We start from the raw sequence: 18,955 nt of genomic DNA, 5'->3' as shown, positions 1-18,955 counted from the left end.
AGGAGTTTAGTCCTGGCTGTGCATGGCAGTGGAAGTGGCAGGAAGTGGCCAGTTCCTGGATGTAATGTTGGAACTGAGCCGGGCGAAGCGGCACACAGCCATTATCCCATGTATTCCGGAGGCCGAGGCAGGGTTACTACAAGTTCGAGGCCAGCCTGAGCGACTTATTAGTGAGATTGTGTCTCAAAGTAGAAATAAAAAGGGTTGGGGGTGTGGCTCAGTAGTACAGCGTCCCGAATTCAATCCCTAGAACCGGAAGGAGTTGTTCACAGATTGGATAGGGAGTGTAAAGAGCAGTCAAGAACCACGCAAGCTTCCCTCCGCACACAACTACAAGGACAGAGTCATCTGAGATGGAGAAGACAAAGGAGCAGGTTTGGTTTTTTGGGTTTTTTTTGTTTTGTTTTGTTTTTCTCCGGTACCGGGAACCGAACTCACGACCTTGCACTTGCCAGGCAGGCGCTTTTGCCGCTGAGCTAAATTCCCAGTCCCAAGGAGCAGGTTTGGAAGGAATCAAGACAACCAAAACGCCGGACGTGGTGGCACACGCCTGTAATCCCAGCACTCGGGAGGCTGAGGCAGGAGGATCATTGCAAGTTTGAGACCAGCCTGGGCTACACAAAGTGAGCTCAAGGCCAGGCTGAACGGCATAGCAAGACCCTGTCTCAAAAAGACAAAAAAAAAAAAAAGACTACTGTGAAGGAGATAAGTGAATGCAAGGAAAGGAATAAACCTTTCCCTGAAGCGTGGTACAAAAATACCTCCAGCACCTATGCAGTCTGGGCCAGTGCCAGGCCGCCCCTTGAATAGGAGGTAGAGGTTCCTTTAAGAAGGTCCCGCCCCCGCCCAAAAGCCCCGCCCAGAAGAGGGTCACGTGGCCCTCGCAACCACTCGGAACGGGGCTCCGGAGGTTCGAAAGGTTGGCGCGCACCTGGAGAGAAGCGGTTCGGCCATCCCTGACAATGTCCGTGTTGAGGCCACTAGACAAGCTGCCCGGCCTGAATATAGCCACCATCTTGGTAGGTGCCTGCGGCCCGGCGACCCCGGTCTGCCTTTCTTCCTTAGTTGTGCGTCAGCCGCCCTGGGGTCTGCGCTCGCTAAGGGACGGCGCGCGCTATTCCGGCAGAGTGGGGCGGGCGGGAGAACTATGTTCTGAGCCAATCAAAGCTGCCACTCTTGGAGGGTGCTGGCCGCACTCACCCCTAGCTGCGCGGCAGAAGATTTCCCGGCTTCTGATTGGTGGAGGCGGGGAGGCGCTCGGGGTGCCCGCGGGCCGAGGTGGTTTTCTCGCGTCCCGCGCTCCATCCTCTGCAGGTTGCCTTCCCCGCGGGGGCCGGGCTGCCCGGGGTAGGTCGGGGGTGGGGAGTGAGTGCGGCGCCCACACGCCTGGAGAGGGTGCTCGCGGGGGCCTCCTCTGGATCCCTCCCCCCCAGTTAGGCCCTCAAGGGCACCGCGCCGTCCAGGTCTCCAGCTGATGCCTCCTCTGCCCCGCAGCTGGTGGGCGCGGAGGATGCGCTCCTGCAGCAGCTGGCGGACTCGATGCTCAAGGAGGACTGCGCGTCCGAGCTGCGGGTGTAAGTATCCGAGGCCTGGCGTGAGGAACAGTGCAGATGATCGGTCGATTGTTGTCGAAGTAGGATTCAAGGGGGGAGCGGTGGTGCACGCCTGTCATCCCAGCACTCGGAAGGCTGAGGCAGGAGGATCTGAGTTTGATGCAAGCCTGGACTAAATAGCCAGGCTGAGTCACAATAAATATATAAATGATTCAAGAATGCCCCACCCCACCCGATACCGGGGATTGAACCCAGGGCCTTTGCACTGAGCTATATCCCCAGCCCTATTATTTTGAGGCACAGCCTCACTGAATTTCCCAGGCTAGCCTTGAGCATGTGATCCTCCTCCCTCAGCCTGTCAGAGTGCTGGGGTTACAAGCCTGTGCTACCACATCCAGCTTCAAGAAAGCTTTTGAATGGAGAGAATGTTATTTACGATGTCTCAGAATAGTAAAAGTTCAATGCAAGAGCCAGGAATGTAGCTCAGTGCAAAGGCCCAAGATTCAATTCCTAGTACCCACAAACAACAAGAAAATCAAACTGCCTGCATTCCTGAAGCAAAAACAAGATGTAGTTTTGAGTAAGAATAGTTATCTCTTCACAGCTGCTAACAAGAACTCCCCAGGGCCTCCCCCACCCCCAGCCACAGTGGCAGCTTCCTCAGGCTGAGCTCAGAGTTATAGTCAGAGCAAAACATGAGTGGATGTAATAGTAATGATGACAACCGGCTGTGGTGGCACACACCTGTAATCACTTGGGAAGCTGAGGCAGGAGGATCGCCACAAGTTCAAGGCAGCCTGGACTACATAGCAAGAACCTTTCTCAAAATAAAAATAAAAAGGGTTGGGGTTATAGCTCAGTGGCAGAGCAGTTGCTTGCCTAGCATATGTAAGGCTCTGGATTTAATCCTCAGTACTGCCAAAAGGAAGAAAAGAATAAAATAAAAGTTTATCCACAGTTCATCCACTTTTTTCAGTTCTACCTTATTTTGCTTCTGTTCCATTCAAATTAAAGTCATGCTGTTATCCTATAGTTATTATCTGAGTGTGTGTACATTATGTACGTGAAGAAGTGTTTAGAAAAGTATTTAGAAAAATATCTAATGCTAATAGTAATTTCTAGGTGTCTAGACTTTTGGGGGTTGTGCGTTTTTGAATCCTTTATAGTTATTGCACTTTTTGATATTAATTATAGCCTGGGAAAGGTGGAGGTGGGTACCCTACTAGGAACTTGGGGATATGGGCAGAAGTAGAGGCGGTAAGGAAAGCCTTCTGTGCTGACGGTGTAGCTCAGTGGCCGGCCCTTGCCTAGCATTCATGGCAGTGTCTTCTCCTGTGGAGGGTGGCATGTGAAGGTCACTGTGAGTGGGCCTGTAGCTTTAGACCTGCACTTGCTTGTTTTTCAGCCACTTGGCGAAGTCCCTCCCTCTGCCCTCTAGTGTGACTCGACCCCGCATTGACCTGGTCGTGTTTGTGATTAACCTTCACAGCAAGTACAGGTGAGGGCCGGCTTGGGAGAGTGCTGGGACGGGCCTCCCTTGTGAGGGGAGGAAGGGAAGGCCGTGAGAGGCTCCCTGCAGTGGACCTCAAGGGTGAAGAGGGAGGAGCCAGTGGCCAATGTGGACGTTTAAAAGACACCAACAGATCTCAGCAGTGTCATCTGTTCATTTAATTAAGAATCTCTCTCTCTCTCTCTCCCCCCACTGCTTTCTCTGCCTGTGGTACTGGGGACTGAACCTGGGACCCTTGCACTAAGCTACATCCCCAGCTCTTTCCTTCTTTATTTTGAGCCAGGGTCTCAAGAAGTTGCCCAGGCTGGGCTCCAGCTCACACTCCTCTCTCAGCCCCCAGGGTGCTGGGATTACAGGTGTGCACTCCAGACTCAGTTTAACACTCTCAGAGACTGACTCTTACACCATATAGCAGTCACAGAAATGAGCAAAACAGACCCCTGTCCTCAAGGTGTCCACATCCACCAGGGAAGCTGGACTTGGGGTGGACAGGCGGAGTCCCTGGGTGCGGACTGTGAAGGAAGGCAGTGTTGGACAGCGGGAGCCCAGGACCTGTGACATTCAGGTCTTAGGGGTAGGAGGTCAGGGCAGACTTCAAGTAAGGCGACAGCAGAGTGGAGCCCCTAAAGAAAAGGACTTAGACAGGTGAGGACAGGCATGAGTCCCTCCAGGGCCGCTGAGTCAGGTTAGGCAGGGCTCAGGGCCGGTGGAGACCATTGCAGATGGCTTGGGGGCTGAGGGATGACTATGAGGGAGACACCAGGAACCATGGAGCATGGAGACAGCAGATGCATGTGGCATCAGGATTGGCTCTAGACCTCAGCACTCCCACTAGTTAACTAGTTAGAGTGGGAAGAAGAGAAAGAGCTGAGATCTGTGGTGATTGCCTTGTAATAGTGAAAAATTGAAGGCCACTTAAATACTCATCACTGGGAAAATAAATTATAGTAGTTGTATATTCATTCTGAAGGTTGTGACAGATTTCTGTGTACTTATACTAGTTAGTTTTGCATTACTGTAATGAAATATCAGAGGCAGGCTACTTTATAGAGAAGAGAGGTGGTATGTGCCAGCAGTATCAGCACTCTGGGAGGCTAAGGCAGGAGGAGCTCAAATTCAAGCCAACCCTGGACAACTTAAGAACTTAGCAAGACCTTGTCTCAAATTTTAAGATTTCTTTTTTTTTTAAAGACCTGTTGATGTAGCTCAGCACTATGGCCCAGGGTTCAATCCTCAGTACTGCAAAAAAGAAAAGGGGGTTGCCTCACAGTTGTGGAGGTAGCAGGTCAAGGGGCTGCATTTGGTAATGGCCGTCTTGCTGACAGTGTGCAGGCCATGGTGAGAGGAAGAGCACTGTGTGTGTCTCTTCTCCCTGTGGAAGCCCCAGGACTCAAAGAGGAGCTTGTCTCCTCCTAAACACCCCCAAAGCCCCGCCCTTAAACCAGTAACCTCTCCACCTTCTTAATACCGACTGCATCCTGGGAGTTAAATTTTAATACACCCAGCCCTGGGGAACACTGTGAAACCCCCTCCAAATTTCTGCAATGCTAAGGAGTTTGTTTGTTTTTGTCTTTTTGAGACAGGATCTTGCTTTGTAGTTCAGGTTGGCCTTGAGCTCACTTTGTAGCCCAGGCTGGTCTTGACCTCACAACAGTCACCCTGCCTCAGCCTCCCAAGTGCTGGGATTACAGGCATGCGCCACCAGGCCCGGCGTTTTTGTTTTGTTTTGTTTTTTGGTACCGGGAATTGAACTCAGGACCTTGCACTTGCCGGGCAGGCACTTGTGCCGCTGAGCTATATCCCTGGCCCAAGCTGAGGAGTTTGACCGGGTTCTTGTGGTACCCAAAAGGTAGATGCTAACACAACCCGCTATCTTTGCATACGCAAGAAGTTCTAGGAGCCACAGCCCAGACTGTTTCCTCTGGGGAGTTGGGCGTGAGGAGTGGCGCGGGGAGAGGGGATGATTACTTTCTATGTTTGCCCCTATATTTACTATTTGATTATTTTACAAGCATGAGTCACTTTGTGATTGAAAATAGTTTGGTTTTTTTATTTTCTTTTGATTAAAGGACAGCATTCCTCCTGGGGTGTTTCTGTGACCCTCTTATTCTCTGCCCTCTGGGATCGGGCAGCAGGGGCTTCTGTCTCTGTTGTGAGGTTCTGTCCTCTGGTTTGTTTTCTCGCACGGCCCGCAGCCTGCAGAACGTGGAGGAGTCCCTGCGCCACGTGGACGCCAGCTTCTTCCTGGGCAAGGTGTGCTTCCTGGCCACGGGTGGTAAGTGTGCCCCTCCTCATCTGCTGCCCCCGAGGGAGCGCTGCGGCCTGGGTGACACAGGACCTGGGCTTGCCGGTGTGAGCTGTAACCGCTGCTCCTCGGGCCTGCAGCTTTCAGAGTCAAATGCCAACTTCTCTGCAACAGGCTTTGCTCTCTGGCCTCTGCGTCGGTTGTGTAGTGTCACCCCGATTGCGCTTGGTCTTGGTCTGTTGTGCTTTGGCGGCGGAAATGGTGACAACCAGCCCTGCTTGAGCTCTCACTGTGCCAGACTCAGTTTGTAGTTTCTTTGTCTTTTTATATTATTGTCCTCTGGGGCAGGTAGCAGCTCAGTTTTATAACTGAGGAAACTGGTCATGAGGTTAAGAGATTTGCCCAAGGCCCTGTGGCTAACCAGGGAGAGCCCGAGCAGCTCCTCTCCAGTGCTTCGTTCCCTTTGTCTCACTAACCCTACGAACACCGCAACACTCAGCTCGTGTCCCCATTGGCCCCTGGGACATGACACGTGGACCTGTCTGCCTCTCGGGCTAAACTGTAAGCTTGAAGGGAGGACCCCTTGCATTCTTCGCAGTAGACACTGGTGAATAAAAAGTGCGGCCAGAGCCCTTCCTGTTCCGTTTCACAATGAGTCTTGTGTGTTTACAGACCACTCTGTAAGCCTGTTCAGCTTTATTTGCTAGTTGATGGTCTGGACCGCCCGGAAAAGATGCAGACAGGACTAGTAAGAAAGCCCACCGTGAGGGGGCGGCGACTGCTTTGCCCAGGGCCCCTAGGCGCAGCCTGCAGCTCTCGTGCCTCTTCGCAGCCGGGCGGGACAGCCACTGCAGCGTGCACCGGAACACAGTCGGGAAGCTGGCCCACACCTACCGGAGCCCCCTGCTCTTCTGTGACCTGGAGGTGAGGACGCTGAGCGCCGTGGCCGGGTGACACTCGGGCGGGGGAAAGGGCACGGCAGGGATGCCCGGGTGAGCGGCTCCGATGTGGGGAGAGACACAGATCCGGGCTCTTCTGCTCGCTGGCCCGAGTCTTGGGAAGTCTTGTGTGCACGTTTGGGACCCGGATTGGTATCTCAGTGCCTTGCTGAGACCAGCTGCCCCTTGTGTTTCATTAACCATGGGTCCGCCTGTCTCCTTGACAGTCAGGATGCCTGATGTCCCCTGGCCTCCCTGGACCGTAGGGCTTGTCCAGTCCTGGCCCAGAGCAGGGCACCAGCAGGCAGTCGGGAGCTTGCTGGGCGGGTGATGGCTGGGCTCGAAGCCTGAGGGTCCTCCGCGGGCGCCAGCTGTGTGGGGGACGTGCCCACCCACGTGCCAGGCCTGCTCACTTTCCTTGGGGATCTGTTTACCAGTTGCAAGGTTCATTTTAAAGACCCGTCTGTCCGGTATTCTGGGTCTGGCTCCTGTTCCCAGAGCAAGGTGGTGTGACGCAGAGAGAACTGAGTCTGCCCAGCACCCCTCACTCCTGCCTGGTCTGCGGGCAGCATTCAGAAGACCCATGAATTTGGATGAAAAAAAAAAATACTGTTTTTCCTACTAACCTCTAAGTGAAATTGAGCATTGCAGGTCTAGACAACGGTGTGGAATAGCAACGTCCATGACTGTTAGCAGTGGAAGTGGCAGTGTTTGTGGGTTACGTTAGGGTTAGCAGGGCTCATCACTGCTTTGGCCGCTTTCTGGTTGTTAGATCTGTCCCTAGTCGCCCCTGGCCCAGGACGCTGATAAAAGTGCACATACTACTCCATCACCAATGTGTCTGGGTGTTTTGTTTTGTTTTTCCAGCACTGGGGATTGAACCCTGAGCTTTCACGCAGAGCCACATCTCCAGCTACTTTTTTATTTTGATATGGGGTCTCACCAAGTTGCTAAGTTGTCCAGGCTGGTCTTGACTTACCATCTTCCTGCCTCAGCGTCCCAGAGAGCTGAGATGATGGGCCTGCACCACTACACCCAGTTTTCATCAGTTTGTTTTCACATTGGGTGGCTATTTTTGAAAACCCTGGTGGATCTTACAAACAGAACCCTGAGGTCCCAGCACACCTGAAGTGCCGCCCCTGCCAGACTTTGCTCAAAGCAAACCTGAGGAGACTGTCAGAGCTTATAAGTTAGGGCCAGCCAGCCGCTGTCCAGCTGCCTCTCCACAGCAGCCACCTCCCCCAGCCTTCCCCTCAAGCCTTAGTTTTCTTTTCTCTAACTGAAGAATCGTCTCTGCCCCACGATTTAGGCCCATGTGTGGGTGGCCATGCACCTGCTGACCTTGCCGCAAGCGGTGCAGTTGAGTGTGTGGCCATGAGGTGGCAGGCCACACCGTGGCAGGGTCCTTTGTAACCTGAGAACGGTCTCAAGAAAAGACCTGTGTAGGAAGCAGAGGCCCGACCTGTCTCCAGCCAGCAGCAGGGGCTGCGGGAATACCTGCTGGGTGTGGACCTGCATCCTTGAGAGAGCCCGCCGTGCGTGGGCCCTCGTCCCTCCACGGACCTGTGCGGTCCTGCCCAGAGCGCGCCTTCCTGTGGCGGAAATGGCCAGCCCAGGGGGTGATTGCAGGGTCTGCTGGCGGGAAACACAGGTGACGTTGACACTGGCCCTGTCCGCTCAGAAGCTAGGGACAAAGTGACAGTCAGACACGGAATGTGCACAACAGCGGGAGGGTTTTCTGGGCCTCAGAATCCTGGTGCGGAGTTGAGTCATTGCTTCCTGTGTGCCGTGGGTGAAGTCGTGGCCGTGGTCAGACGTGGGCTTGCGGCCTGGTTTCAAGGCGATGTGTGGGTGGGAGGAGGCCTGGCTGGCAGGAGGCAGCTGTGGAGCCTCAGCTACAGCAGCAGCTTGAAGGTGGGCTTTGGGGCAAAGGCCATAGAATTTAGGCCAGGAGGATTCATTCAGCAAATCCTCCTCACGCCTGCGCAGTGAGCCATTCCAGGCACTAGGTGCACAGCGCAGAACAAAGCAGGGAGAATGGTGGCAGGGGCAGTGACGCGCACCTATAGTCCCAGCTTCTTGGGAGGCTGAGGTGGAAGGATCAGGTGTCCCTTCTGCACATTCGAGCCCAGAGACGTAAGACCAGCCCGGGCCATAGCAAGAGGTATAGCTCAGCGGGAGAGCACCTCCGACGTGTGCAACCCCAGCGCTGACGGGGAAGGGGTGAAGGAGAGCTGGTGGAGGTGACGGGACAGGGTGGAGACTGGCCTGGGGGTCTCAACTCAGAGGAGAGCCAGACCTGAAGGAACTCAAGGCCGGGCCGTGGTGGCAGAGCACGCTCGCCCACAGGAACAATGGCAAACACACAGCCGCTGGGTCCAGAACTTGGCCGGCGTCACCAGGGCATGGCAGGGAGGCCTGGGCATCTGTGGCCCGGCCAGCAAAGGCCGGAGGGATGGGAGGACCTGGGGGTCATGGTTAAGGTTGTGCTTTTATCAGAGGAAAAGTTAGAGCTGCTGGGGAACATGGGCCCGGGACAGAAGAAGCTAGCTTGGTCGTAGGGGGACCCCCACTGGCCGCTGCGGGGAGGGGGCGCAGGGAGGGGCAGGCGGAGATGGGGGCTCTTCCTGGGGGAGCGAGAGCGGCCCGGGCCCAGTGGTGGCTGGGGAAGAGGGCCGTGGGGTGGCGCGCGGCACTGGCTGTTTCCTGGGTGGAGGGGACAGAATGTGCCGAGGGCCAGATGTGACAAGAAGATGAGTCAAGGACGGTTGCAGTTTCTGGCCTGGTAACCGGAAGGCGCAGGACTGCAGGGCCGGGCCGGGCCGGGCCTCTGCTGTGACGTGCTGCAATGAGGTGGCCAGCGACAGTGGAGGGGGAGCCGGGCCACAGCTGCACAGTGTTCAGAGGAGAGGTCTGCGGCGGTGACGTGCGACGTCAGCAGTTGGGCGGCTTCAGAGCCACAGAAGGGAATGGGGTCACCTAGGGAGCCAGCGTGGGAGTTGGTCCGAAGGTCAGGCCCTGGAACCCAGGCCTTTGGGCGCTGGGCGGAGCAGGGCGCAGGTGTGGGGTGGCGGGAGCCAGAGAGCATTTCACAGGCGCGTGAGCGGCCATGTCACATTTCGGTGACTCACTGCAGTGTGGACCGAGAAGTCCCCACTGGATGTTGAGCCAAGGAGGCCGTGGGTGAAGTGGTAGGGTGCGAGCTGGCGTCTGTCTCGCCCTCCCTAGCCCTCGGCTGCCCCAAGCCCCGGGGCGGGACACTGTGCGGTGAGGTGTGACCCCGGCACCGCCAGCTCACGGCCTCCCCGCCTTTCCCGCAGGTGGACACCTTCCGGGCCAGTCTGGCGCAGCGCCTGGTGCGCATGCTGCAGGTCTGTGCCGGCCACGTGCCTGGCGTCTCGGCGCTGAACCTGCTGTCCCTGCTGCGGAGCTCCGAGAGCCCCCCGCCGGAGGAGCTGTGAGGGCCCGCGCCGCTGCTGGTGAGGGCAGGCGGGCACGGAGGCCCGGCCAGCCCGCCCATCCGCCAGCCCTGTGTCCTCGTCATGTGACACACCCGTCGCCACTTAAGATTTCACGAGAACAAAGCCAGTGGCTAAAAACGGTCTGAAAATCACTGGTCTCATCCACTACTCTGACTTGGCAGCCGAGGAAACTGACTCAGAACAGTTGGGGAGGGCGGGCTATGGATTCCGTGAGCCGAGTGGGACCCCACAGCCTGGCCCTGCTCTTCCTGGGAACCTGGCTGTTGCCCCTGGGAGCCTCAGTTTCCCCAGGCATGAGTAGAGACGGTCTGCCCCCCAAGGCGCATGGCAAGGGTTGAGTGAAGTGGCGGCTGCGTACCCCCAGGCGTGTGTCTGCATGGTTGATCTCGGCGCACGAGTGGGAGGTGCCTGGAGAACAAGCCTTGTATGAAATCTCGCAGAGTTCAGCTTAGAGCCGGGAATCGCGCCGCCACGGTGGGGTGTGTGAGGCCGCAGAAGCTGGCTGGACGCCCTGGGTTGCAGGGAGAGATCACACGGAGACCACTGCTGCCTTCTGCCTCTGCTCAGATGTTTGTGGAAGTGCTGGGGCGGGGCCCAGGAAACCCTGTCATCGAAGCCAAAGCCCCCCTGCCCCAGGGAGAGGGAGCACAGGGACGCACAGAGCTCGGGGCTGAGGGGCAGCCTGGCAGGAGGGGCCTCCCGTGAGAGCCGGGTGCTTCCTGCCCGCCTCGCCTGCCCTCAGCCCCAGGCCAGCCCTGCTGGACACCCTGTCTGCGCAGCCTGTGCTCTGGTGTCACCAGTGTCACTGGCGCACGGGCTCCTGCTCTTCTCTGGAGGATGGGCCAGCTTCTAACCCTTGCCAGGGCCAGGAGGCACCTGGCTCCGGCCACCCCTGTCGCCTGTGTGCAGCGAGGCCTTGTTCATACCTGGCCAGCTGTGAGGCAGCCCCTGGGCCCCGCCGAGGACCTCAGCCGTGTGGATTCTGGTCGGGGCCCCACATGTCACCTGACATTCGCAGGCACGCCACGCTTCGCCAAGCTCTTCTCACAGCAGCCGCTGCTTCCCCCGCAGACCTGTGAGGTCACCAGTGTCTCCATTTCACAGTTCATGAAACTGAGACTCTTGTCATCGGGGGTGTGGCTGCCGTCACGGGGCCAGGTGCAGTGGAGCCAGCCCGGTGACCGTGCGCGTCTGTTGACTAGTGTGGCGTCCCTGCTGGGCAGGCCTGAGCTGGGGACACAGGTGGAACAGCATCCCTGAAGGCAGGAGGGAGGCCCAGAAGGTGGCCTTCTTACAGGGCCTGGGGACGCAGCATCCCTGGCCTCCTCAGTGTGTGCGGGCCGCGGGGTGGGCCGGGCCTGTGGGGACGGCGGGGGAGGACGCTGCGTGGACACCGCTGGCTCCCTCTCCCGGACACGTCACCCGTGCTGCAGACACGAGGCCTTCCCACAGCCCAGCGCCTGCCCCAGCCAGCGTGGGCCACACCTTTCGCCCCAGGTGCCTGTGCCACATTTTCTGTGCCACCTGGCGCCATTTAACAAGAGAAATGGCATGGCATTCTCCAGTGAGGACCTGGGAGCCTTCCAAATGCTGGGGGAACTCAACATGTCGCCGCTGCCAGCTCCCTGCTGAGCTTGGCATGTCAGGAACTGCGAGGCCGCCTCACGGCAGAGCCGAGTAACGTGTGGGTGACAGGTGCCCTCACACCTGCTGTCCCCCGAAGGCTAGGGATGGATGGACAGAGTGGTTGCTTCCTGCCCCCCGGGCCCGGGGCAGTGTCCTGGAGGAGCCTGAGGAGGGTAAGGGGACTCGTCCCTGTGCGTAGTACATGCCTGGAGTCGCACCTGGGGCTCTGGTGGAAGGGAGTGGGAGGCTGGCCTCGGGGGTCACCTGCTCTCTTGCATAGAACGGGTCTTGCTGATTGGAAGCAGGTTTTTATTTTCTTGATTATTTGACAGTAGTTCAGGCTGGCCTAACACTCATAGTAATTCCCCTGCCTCAGCCTCCTCAGTACTGGGATTACAGGCGTGCACTACCAAGCCCAGCCTGGAGGCAGTTTTTCAGGGTGAGCAAGGACCTTGGGTCACGGATCTGAGTGCACGGCAGCCTGAGGGCCTGGGAGATGCGTCCTCTGCTGGGCCTGGAAGCCACCGGGTCCCTGCCTTCAGGAGCTGTGTGGTCTGGGTGAGACGTCCGGTGCTCAGGCAGGCCTTGCTTGAGGCCACAGGTTGGTTTGTCCCTCTTAAGGCCCTGAGCCCACCCAGGGAACTCGCGCTGTCTGTGAGAGGGCCCGGTCTGGTGCCATCGCCTGTCCTTGGAGGCCCAGGCCCCAGGGAGGAGGGTGCCCTGCAGCGCAGCGCTGGGAATCTGCTGCCCCGGGGGCGGAGGCCAGCACCTGGCCACAGAGGAAGTGGTGCTGGGAAAGGAGCCGGCCCCGGAGTCCCACTGTGACCTGGGCCAGGCACTTCCCCCCAAGCCCCACCTGCTGCACCTCTCGGGCTCCCGCGGGGCTGAGACTGGAAAGAGCCTGACCCTGTGTGCACCCTCCGCAGACGTAGCCTGGCTGGTTCCGGTGCGGTGAGCCCCGCGCGGCCCTGAGACGGCACACGGGCGGCGGGGCCTTCCAGGGCCCCACGCCCGACCCTGTCTGGAAGGCGCCAGCTGGGGCAGCCCCCTCCCCTCCACCACCCCCCCTCCCGGCCAGAAAAGGTGGAGAGCGCGCAGCGGCTGCCAGCCCTGTGCCCCCAGCTCAGCTCTGTGTGGCCCGGGCACCGAGGGCTGCTGAGGACCAGCTCCAGGAGGGACAGTGGGTGGCCGTGTCCAGGACCCTGTATCTGCAGAGGGGCCACCTCTCAGGACAAGGAGATGCTAGAGGCCACCCAGGAGGGGCCAGTGTTGTGGGGCATAATGGCCCTGCTCTCTGAGGGGCACAGGTTCCTGGGACTGGACTGCCCCCACTTCGGCCCTGTCCACAGCCAGACCGGATCCACAGGTAGGGGACTCCAGGCCCAGAGACCGGCTGGCCTGTCCCTACCCGACTCCTGGCTTCCCTTCCTCATGCGGGAGGAATGGCCGCGCGGGCCCTGTTCTGGTCGCTGTGCAGTGGATCAGTCACACTGTCCCTCTGTTCCAGGGTCGCCTTCTGTCCGGGCCCTCTCTGGCTCCTCTGTCTAAATATAACTCCTAATTACTGCCACCTTCCTTTCTGAATGCCGCCCTCTCCCTGCACATCTCACCCCCTGCCTGCTAGATTCTTTTTGCTTGGGCTTTGCCTCTGCTTCCCTGTTGCTGCCCAGAACCTGACCGCCTGGTGTGTAGTAGGTGCTCACTTAGCATTTGGTGGATCAGAGGTGTCTGCCCACGGGGCAGCTGTGCATTCACAAGGGCCAGAGCCTGCAGGAGGCCCAGAGCCAGTGGCTCCTTGTCCCCTTTGTGCCGCCTGAGGGCAGGGCCCGGGGAGGTTCCTACTCCATCCTGCATCCTGCCACCTGTCCCTGGCCGCCTCCAGCCAGCACACCTGCTGTGTGGCCCCCAGGAGGTGTGACCCCATCCCACAGGGACGTGGTCTCCTGGCCAGCCTCACAGGAAGGGGAAGGGCTCTTGGCCTCCCCAGGGCCATGTTCGGAATGCTGGGGCTGCCCAGCAGGGAGCCCTGCAGAGGACCAGGAGGAGGGCATGCACACCCTGCCACGCGTGCCTGCTGCTCTCGAGTCTGAGGACGGAGGCAGGCCCTTGTTAGAGCTCAGCGCAGAAGCCAGGCAGAGGGAGTCTGCACAGCAGGATTGGGGTGTCACTCTGCAGGGCCCGAGGAGTGCCCAGCGATGACGCTGTGCCAAAACGCCAAGCCCACCCCTGTTGCCGGCTCTGTCGCCTCCTCCACATTATAAAGGCCTAAACCAGGGGAGGAACGGCTGCCACAGAGGCTCCCTGGGGACCACAGGGCACCACCCCTTCCTACCCGAGCCTTCTGGGCTTTTCGTGAGAACGCGCTCAGCCATTACTGCCCTAATTATGACTAAAGCTCAATTTGAAGTTTGGAGCGCATCCCAGGCTTCCGCGCAGTTTCACATCCAGTGGGGGGGGGGGGCGCTGGGCCTCTGCCCCCAGGGGCTACACCCCCAACCTAGGCTTGTCCCATAGGTGCAGAGTGGCCCCACTTCCCCCGCCCTGTCCCCACACCTGAAGGGCACAGGCCCTGCCCACACCCCCTGGTATCTGCTGGGTCATCCTGGGAAAGCCCATCACCTCCCCCCAAGCCTGGGGGAATTTTGTGGGGCAAATATGAAAGGCAGTATCCTCCCTGACAGACCCCAATTGAATCATCTTGTTAAAAAAAGTATTCAGTGAATGAAAAGTGAAGAACAAGACAGATTCGCATAGAAGGGGTTTCACACTCAAGAATGCACTGAGGTCATACCAGCATTTGAAGTAAAAACTAAAGGGCTGGGCGTGGTGCTTGCCTGCAGTCTCAGCTCCTTTGGAGGCTGAGGCAGGGGAATCACTTGAGCACAGGAGTTCCATTTAGCAGTTCTTTAGCAAAACAAGGAAAAATTGCTACACTGATTTCAGAAACTAACTTTTCCCCCTTGGTCATCTCTCAGAGTCAGAGTGACCCAGAAGAGCTTCCAGGTTGGTGGGCGCATGAGGGCTTGGGAGGGTGGCCCCTGATGGCACACTCACCTGGAGAGGGTGTAGAAACTCCACATCCCTCCCACATACCTCTCCCTATGCATCCTCCACCTGCCTGTGCCTGAGTTCCGTCCTTTACAGTAAGCAGATAATAGTTTATGTGCAAGACTTCAGTGAAAAAAGTAATCAACTTGCAGCAGTACCACACATCTGTCCCCAAATTAAAAAGGGCTAGGGATGTAGCTCAGTGGTAGAGCACTTGACTAGCATGGAGGGACTGGGTTCAATCCCTAGTACTGAAAACAAAATTAATAAGCTTGATGTAAGACAGGCACTGTGGCACACGCTGGTAATCCCAGAACCTGGGAGGCTGAGTGAGGAGGATCTCATCTTAGGCCAGCCTGGACCTGAGCTAGCAAGACCCTGTCTCAAAGAGAGGGGAGGGGAGCTATGAAAAAGAATATGTTCGCTGGGCGTGGTGGCGCACGCCTGTAATCCCAGTGCTCAGGAGGCTGAGGCAGGAGGATTGTTGTGAATTCCAGACCAGCCTGGGCTACAAAGTGAGCTCAAGGCCAGCCTGAACTGCATAGTGAGACCCTGTCTCAAAAAGACAAAAAAAGAAAAGAAAAAGAATATGTTGAGGTGTAACCTAACATTTCCTGCATTAGCAAAATTTATGTTCTTAACCACTACGTCATCCAAGCGGATTCAAGGCCTGCCCCACCCGCACTTAGAGGCCGAAGTGCAGAGGTTCAGCCAGGGTCAGGCACCTGACAGAGGAATCCCATCAGCCTTTTGCTCTCCCAGCTTGGCCCCTGGCCCCTGGCTCTGCAGGCACATAGGAGGTGCTCGGTAAATGTGAGTCGGGCGACAGATCCGGGCCTCCCTGTGTAAGGTGAGGGACTGAGACAGCGCCCGTGTCGCCTGGGGCCTGAGGGGCTGGAGGCAGCTGAGCAGCCCCGCAGCTGGCCACTGTCATCCTGCCGTGGGATGAGGCCCCATGTGGCTGGCGACCTCGGGGCAGCTCGTGAGGTACCAGCGCCAGCCCCGCCGTGCCACCCCTCCTGGGGACAGGTCTCCATGCCTGGGTTCCCTGAGCCCCAGCCGCTCAGTCCCTGCCCGACACACGGGCTGCATGGGACACCTGCCGTGTGGGGCTCTGTCCCTAAGGAGTGCAGTGCGGAGCGGTGACAGAGCTGGGTGCGGGTTGTAGCCCCGTCCTCTGTCCCAGAAGGGCCATCCCTGCCCTGGCTCCCCGCCCGCCCCCACCCTCACTCCCACCTCCGCCTGCCCCCACTTCTCCTTTGCAGCCGCCTACACCTTCCTGCTGAGCGCTGGGCCGTGGGCAGCGGTGGGGAGGCAGTGCCCGGCCCACCGCGTGGCCCCGGGGGTCCACAGGAATCCCGGCCTCTTCGGGCAGAATCTGCGGGCCAGCCTCGCTCCTGCACTGAGGAGCTGCCGCGTTGTCCCTGCCTGGGCCACAGCACCCGGCCTGTCACTGTTCTGTCCGCCTGTGGCTTGTGGCTCCCGGGAGCGGTCCCGATTCCCGACTCCATTCGCTCTGTGCCGCCGAGCAGGGGGCAGCCGCGTGCTCACCCCCACCCCGGGGCTCCCACCATTGACACACCAGCCTGGCGGCCTGTTTCCCGATCCTGGGCAGCCACTGTGGTGTCCCTCGTCCCCAAGCTCCCATCCAGCCCCTAAACAGTCACTTCTCCCTCTGCCTGGGTCCCCAGCCCTGAGTGCTCGGGGTCTGCATGGTCCCCCGGGCTGAGGCCTTGCCCTGGGGAAGGGATGCACATGTCCTCAGACTGAGGGAGAGTGTGCGAGAGATGGGGGGTACGGGGACACACACACAGCCCTGGAGACGAGTTGGCAGCGGCATAGGTTCCTTGCTTCTTGGTGGATCTTACACCCTAGCGGGACACTCCCTGCCCCAAGCCCCACAGGGCTCCCGGAGTCCCTAGCTGGAGTCTGCCTGAGGCGCGCATCATGCTCCCGGCTCTGCTGGTCTCCCTGTTTGGGCCCCGGCCCCTGCTATGCTCCCACAACCTAGCTCAGCTTCACCGCCTCCTCCGGGAAGCCCGCCTGCTCCTCCCTGGGACCTACACAGGAAACAGGGGCTCCTGGCTGCTTGCTCTCACTGCTGCTAGAGGGGTCAGGGAAAGAGGGCGGGGCCACGGGGAGTGTTGCTGCTCCTAGCTGCAAGGAGATGAGGCTGAGGCAGGTGGGGGCACTGTCTGCCTCCCTCCCTCCCTGGCCAGCACAGTGCAGGGGACACTGAGCAGTCACTTAGGAGCTGCAGTGGTGGTTGTGGTGGTGATGGTGTTGACATCAGTTTTTTTTGTTTTCCCAGTACTGGGAATCGAACTCACAACCTTGCACTTGCCAGGCAGGTGCTGTGCCGCTGAGCTAAATCCCCAGCCGTGTTGACATCAGTTTTGGTGGGTTAAACCCAGGGCCTTTCACTGAGCTACATCCCCAGACCTTTTTTATTTTTTTATTTTGAAACGGGGCTTACTAAATCACTGTTGCCCAAGCTGGGCTCAAACTTGCAATAATCTTCCTACCTCAGCCTCCCAGAGTGGCTGGGATTGTATGCCCACAGCCAGTTTGGAGATTTTTTGTTGTTTTTTGTTTTTGAGACGGGATCTCACTACGTACTGCAGGTTGGCGTCTAACTCATGGCAATCCTCCTGCCTCAGCCTTGCCAGTGCTGTGATTACAGGCGTGCACCACCACACCTGGCTTTTGTTTTTGTTTGTTTGTTTGGGTTGTTATTGTTGAGATGTTTGATGTTCTGGACAGCTCTGGACCAGCTCTGGGAAGGGCAGAGAAGGAGGCAGAGGGGCTGGGGGTGGAGGGAGCTCCGGGGCCACGAGCGACCCTAGCAGAGCAGAGCCCACACTGAGTCCGTGTGACCCAAGATCAGGCTCTGGCCTGACCCCCAGCGCAGCCTGGTGCCCCATGGAGCGCCCGCCCAGCTGGCGTCTGGGGTGACGGTTGAGTGGTTGGATGGGGGAACCACAAGTGAAAGAGAAGGCCTGGGGCGCAGGGCCCAGTGGCACAGGTCCTACCTCAGCGGTCCCACCCAGTGGCAGGGCGGGGCGCCCGGCTTCCTCCTGGGCCAGGAGACTTGGAGCCCAGCTGTGCGTGTGGCACCCCAGCACCATGGGGCCGGGGGCCAGGAGCCTGAAGGGCGTGAGCGGGCCGGGGCCCACGCGCTGCGTCCAGGCCGAGTGCTTCGACCAGCTGGTCCGCCACTGCGTGGCCTGCAGGCTGCTCCGCACGCCCGAGCCTAGAGCTGGTAAGGGGGACACTGCCACACAGCAGGGTGGCCCGGGAAGGAAGTCCTGCCGTGGGGTCCCCATTATGCCGACCTGGCCAGGCCCCGGGGTGACGGGGGCCCCGAGGTCCAGTGGTCACCACGTGGTCTCACCACCCCTCTCCCCTGCCCTGTCCACACCACCCGCTGTCCCTCCTGCGGCCCTCGGTCATTTCTGCCCTCCGCCCACCAGCCTCCCGCCCTGTCCCCTCCGCCAGCAGCAGGGGCGAGCAGCCAGGCGCCTGGGACGGCGCTGCAGCCACAGGAGTCGGTGGGCCCCGGGGCCCCGCAGCCCATGCTGCCCCTGCCCGGGCTGCTCTTCGGGATCCCCACGTTGCTGGGCCTGGCGCTGCTCCTGGCCCTGGTCCTGGTGGCCCTGGTGAGCTGGAAGTGGCGGCAGCGCAGGACCCTGGAGGCTCTAGAAAGGAACCAGGAGGGTGAGTCTCATGTAGGGGAACCCGGAGGCACTGGCCTGGGGGCGCTGGCCTTTAGGGGGTCCTGGCCTTTGGGGAATAGGGTGAGCCTCAGGTCCCTAGGAGGCTCTGTGGGGTACCCTGATGGGCTTCCCACCTCTTCCCCCTCCCCGCGCCCCAAGCCCCCTGGCCAGGCCCCTGCACTCAGCACTTCCTGTCCTGAGGACCTGTCCCGGGCCGCCCCTCCCAGCTCCATCCCCGGGGCAGTCCCTCAGAAGGAAGCTTCTAGAACAAGGAGCCGGGGAGCCTGGGTCTCCTGACCTTCTCTGTCCCCTGACGCTAGAACCCCTGGAAAACGTCTACATCCCCTCCTCGGGAACCCCTGACACCTCAGCTCCCGTCTGCCCTGCCCCTGGAGAGGACCCAGCCACCACCCCGCCTAGCCACAGCGTCCCCGTCCCCGCCACCGAGCTGGGCCCCACCCAGTTGGTCACCACCAAGACAGCCGGCCCCGAGCAGCAGTAGCCATGGAGGGAACAGGAGAGGACCTCGCCCTGCTTCCAGGCCTCCGACCTGGGGCTTGGAAACGATTCAGAGCCTCACCCCAGGCCCAGCGGCCCTCTGGCTGGGAACCGGGCTGCTCCCAGCCACAGACATCTCGGGCCATGGTGTGCAGCCGGCCAGGCAGCTTGCTGTTAGCTTCCAGCTCAGGACTGCACGGCCTCACAGACTGCGTCTGAGCCCCTGGGCTTTCCAGTGGCCCGCTGTGCTCTGGTTTGGACGCGGCTGAGTACGCACCCCGAGGCTTCACGGGCCAGGTTTTGTCCCCATTGTGCTGTATTAAAAGGGTGAAAACGTGA

The 18,955-nt window shown here is 59.2% G+C and overlaps 2 protein-coding genes across 8 annotated transcripts; both read left to right on the top strand.

Annotated features, from left to right (window-relative positions):
* Positions 1-879: 879 nt before the first annotated feature.
* Cenpm (centromere protein M) lies at positions 880-11,649 on the top strand. Of its 5 annotated transcripts, none has more exons than XM_005379379.2 (6): positions 880-1,019; positions 1,495-1,574; positions 2,959-3,051; positions 5,259-5,338; positions 6,141-6,232; positions 9,567-11,649. In XM_005379379.2, the coding sequence occupies exons 1-6, from the start codon at positions 963-965 to the stop codon at positions 9,705-9,707; spliced, it is 543 nt and encodes a 180-aa protein (XP_005379436.1). In that variant the 5' UTR covers positions 880-962; the 3' UTR covers positions 9,708-11,649. The 5 variants fall into 5 exon arrangements, with proteins under 5 accessions (XP_005379436.1, XP_013366723.1, XP_013366724.1 ...); XM_005379381.2 differs by lacking the exon at positions 880-1,019 and adding an exon at positions 1,255-1,314; XM_005379382.2 differs by lacking the exon at positions 880-1,019 and adding an exon at positions 1,265-1,347.
* A 5,273-nt stretch (positions 11,650-16,922) lies between these two features.
* On the top strand, positions 16,923-18,955 carry Tnfrsf13c (tumor necrosis factor receptor superfamily, member 13C). Of its 3 annotated transcripts, none has more exons than XM_013511363.1 (3): positions 16,923-17,664; positions 17,876-18,119; positions 18,439-18,572. In XM_013511363.1, exons 1-3 carry the CDS (start codon positions 17,373-17,375, stop codon positions 18,479-18,481), a joined length of 579 nt encoding a protein of 192 aa, XP_013366817.1. In that variant the 5' UTR covers positions 16,923-17,372; the 3' UTR covers positions 18,482-18,572. The 3 variants fall into 3 exon arrangements, with proteins under 3 accessions (XP_013366817.1, XP_005379434.1, XP_005379433.1); XM_005379377.2 differs by having other exon boundaries at positions 16,927-17,664; positions 17,904-18,119; positions 18,439-18,955; XM_005379376.2 differs by having other exon boundaries at positions 17,130-17,664; positions 17,901-18,119; positions 18,439-18,955.

The sequence above is a fragment of the Chinchilla lanigera genome, unplaced genomic scaffold (assembly GCF_000276665.1).
Source record: "Chinchilla lanigera isolate Chin_1 unplaced genomic scaffold, ChiLan1.0 scaffold00012, whole genome shotgun sequence".
Taxonomy (NCBI): Eukaryota; Metazoa; Chordata; class Mammalia; order Rodentia; family Chinchillidae; genus Chinchilla; species Chinchilla lanigera.
This window is presented reverse-complemented; position numbering and strand designations above follow the sequence as displayed.

Excerpts from the sequence above, each read along its gene's own strand:
- Tnfrsf13c (XM_005379376.2), top strand. The coding sequence starts at position 17,373 with ATGGGGGAACCACAAGTGAAAGAGAAGGCCTGGGGCGCAGGGCCCAGT. Across the intron at positions 17,665-17,900 it reads CACGCCCGAGCCTAGAGCTG|CAGCAGGGGCGAGCAGCCAG; the intron begins GTAAGGGGGACA and ends CCCCTCCGCCAG. Across the intron at positions 18,120-18,438 it reads TCTAGAAAGGAACCAGGAGG|AACCCCTGGAAAACGTCTAC; the intron begins GTGAGTCTCATG and ends CCCTGACGCTAG.
- Cenpm (XM_005379379.2), top strand. The coding sequence starts at position 963 with ATGTCCGTGTTGAGGCCACTAGACAAGCTGCCCGGCCTGAATATAGCC. Across the intron at positions 1,020-1,494 it reads TGAATATAGCCACCATCTTG|CTGGTGGGCGCGGAGGATGC; the intron begins GTAGGTGCCTGC and ends TCTGCCCCGCAG. Across the intron at positions 1,575-2,958 it reads TGCGCGTCCGAGCTGCGGGT|CCACTTGGCGAAGTCCCTCC; the intron begins GTAAGTATCCGA and ends CTTGTTTTTCAG.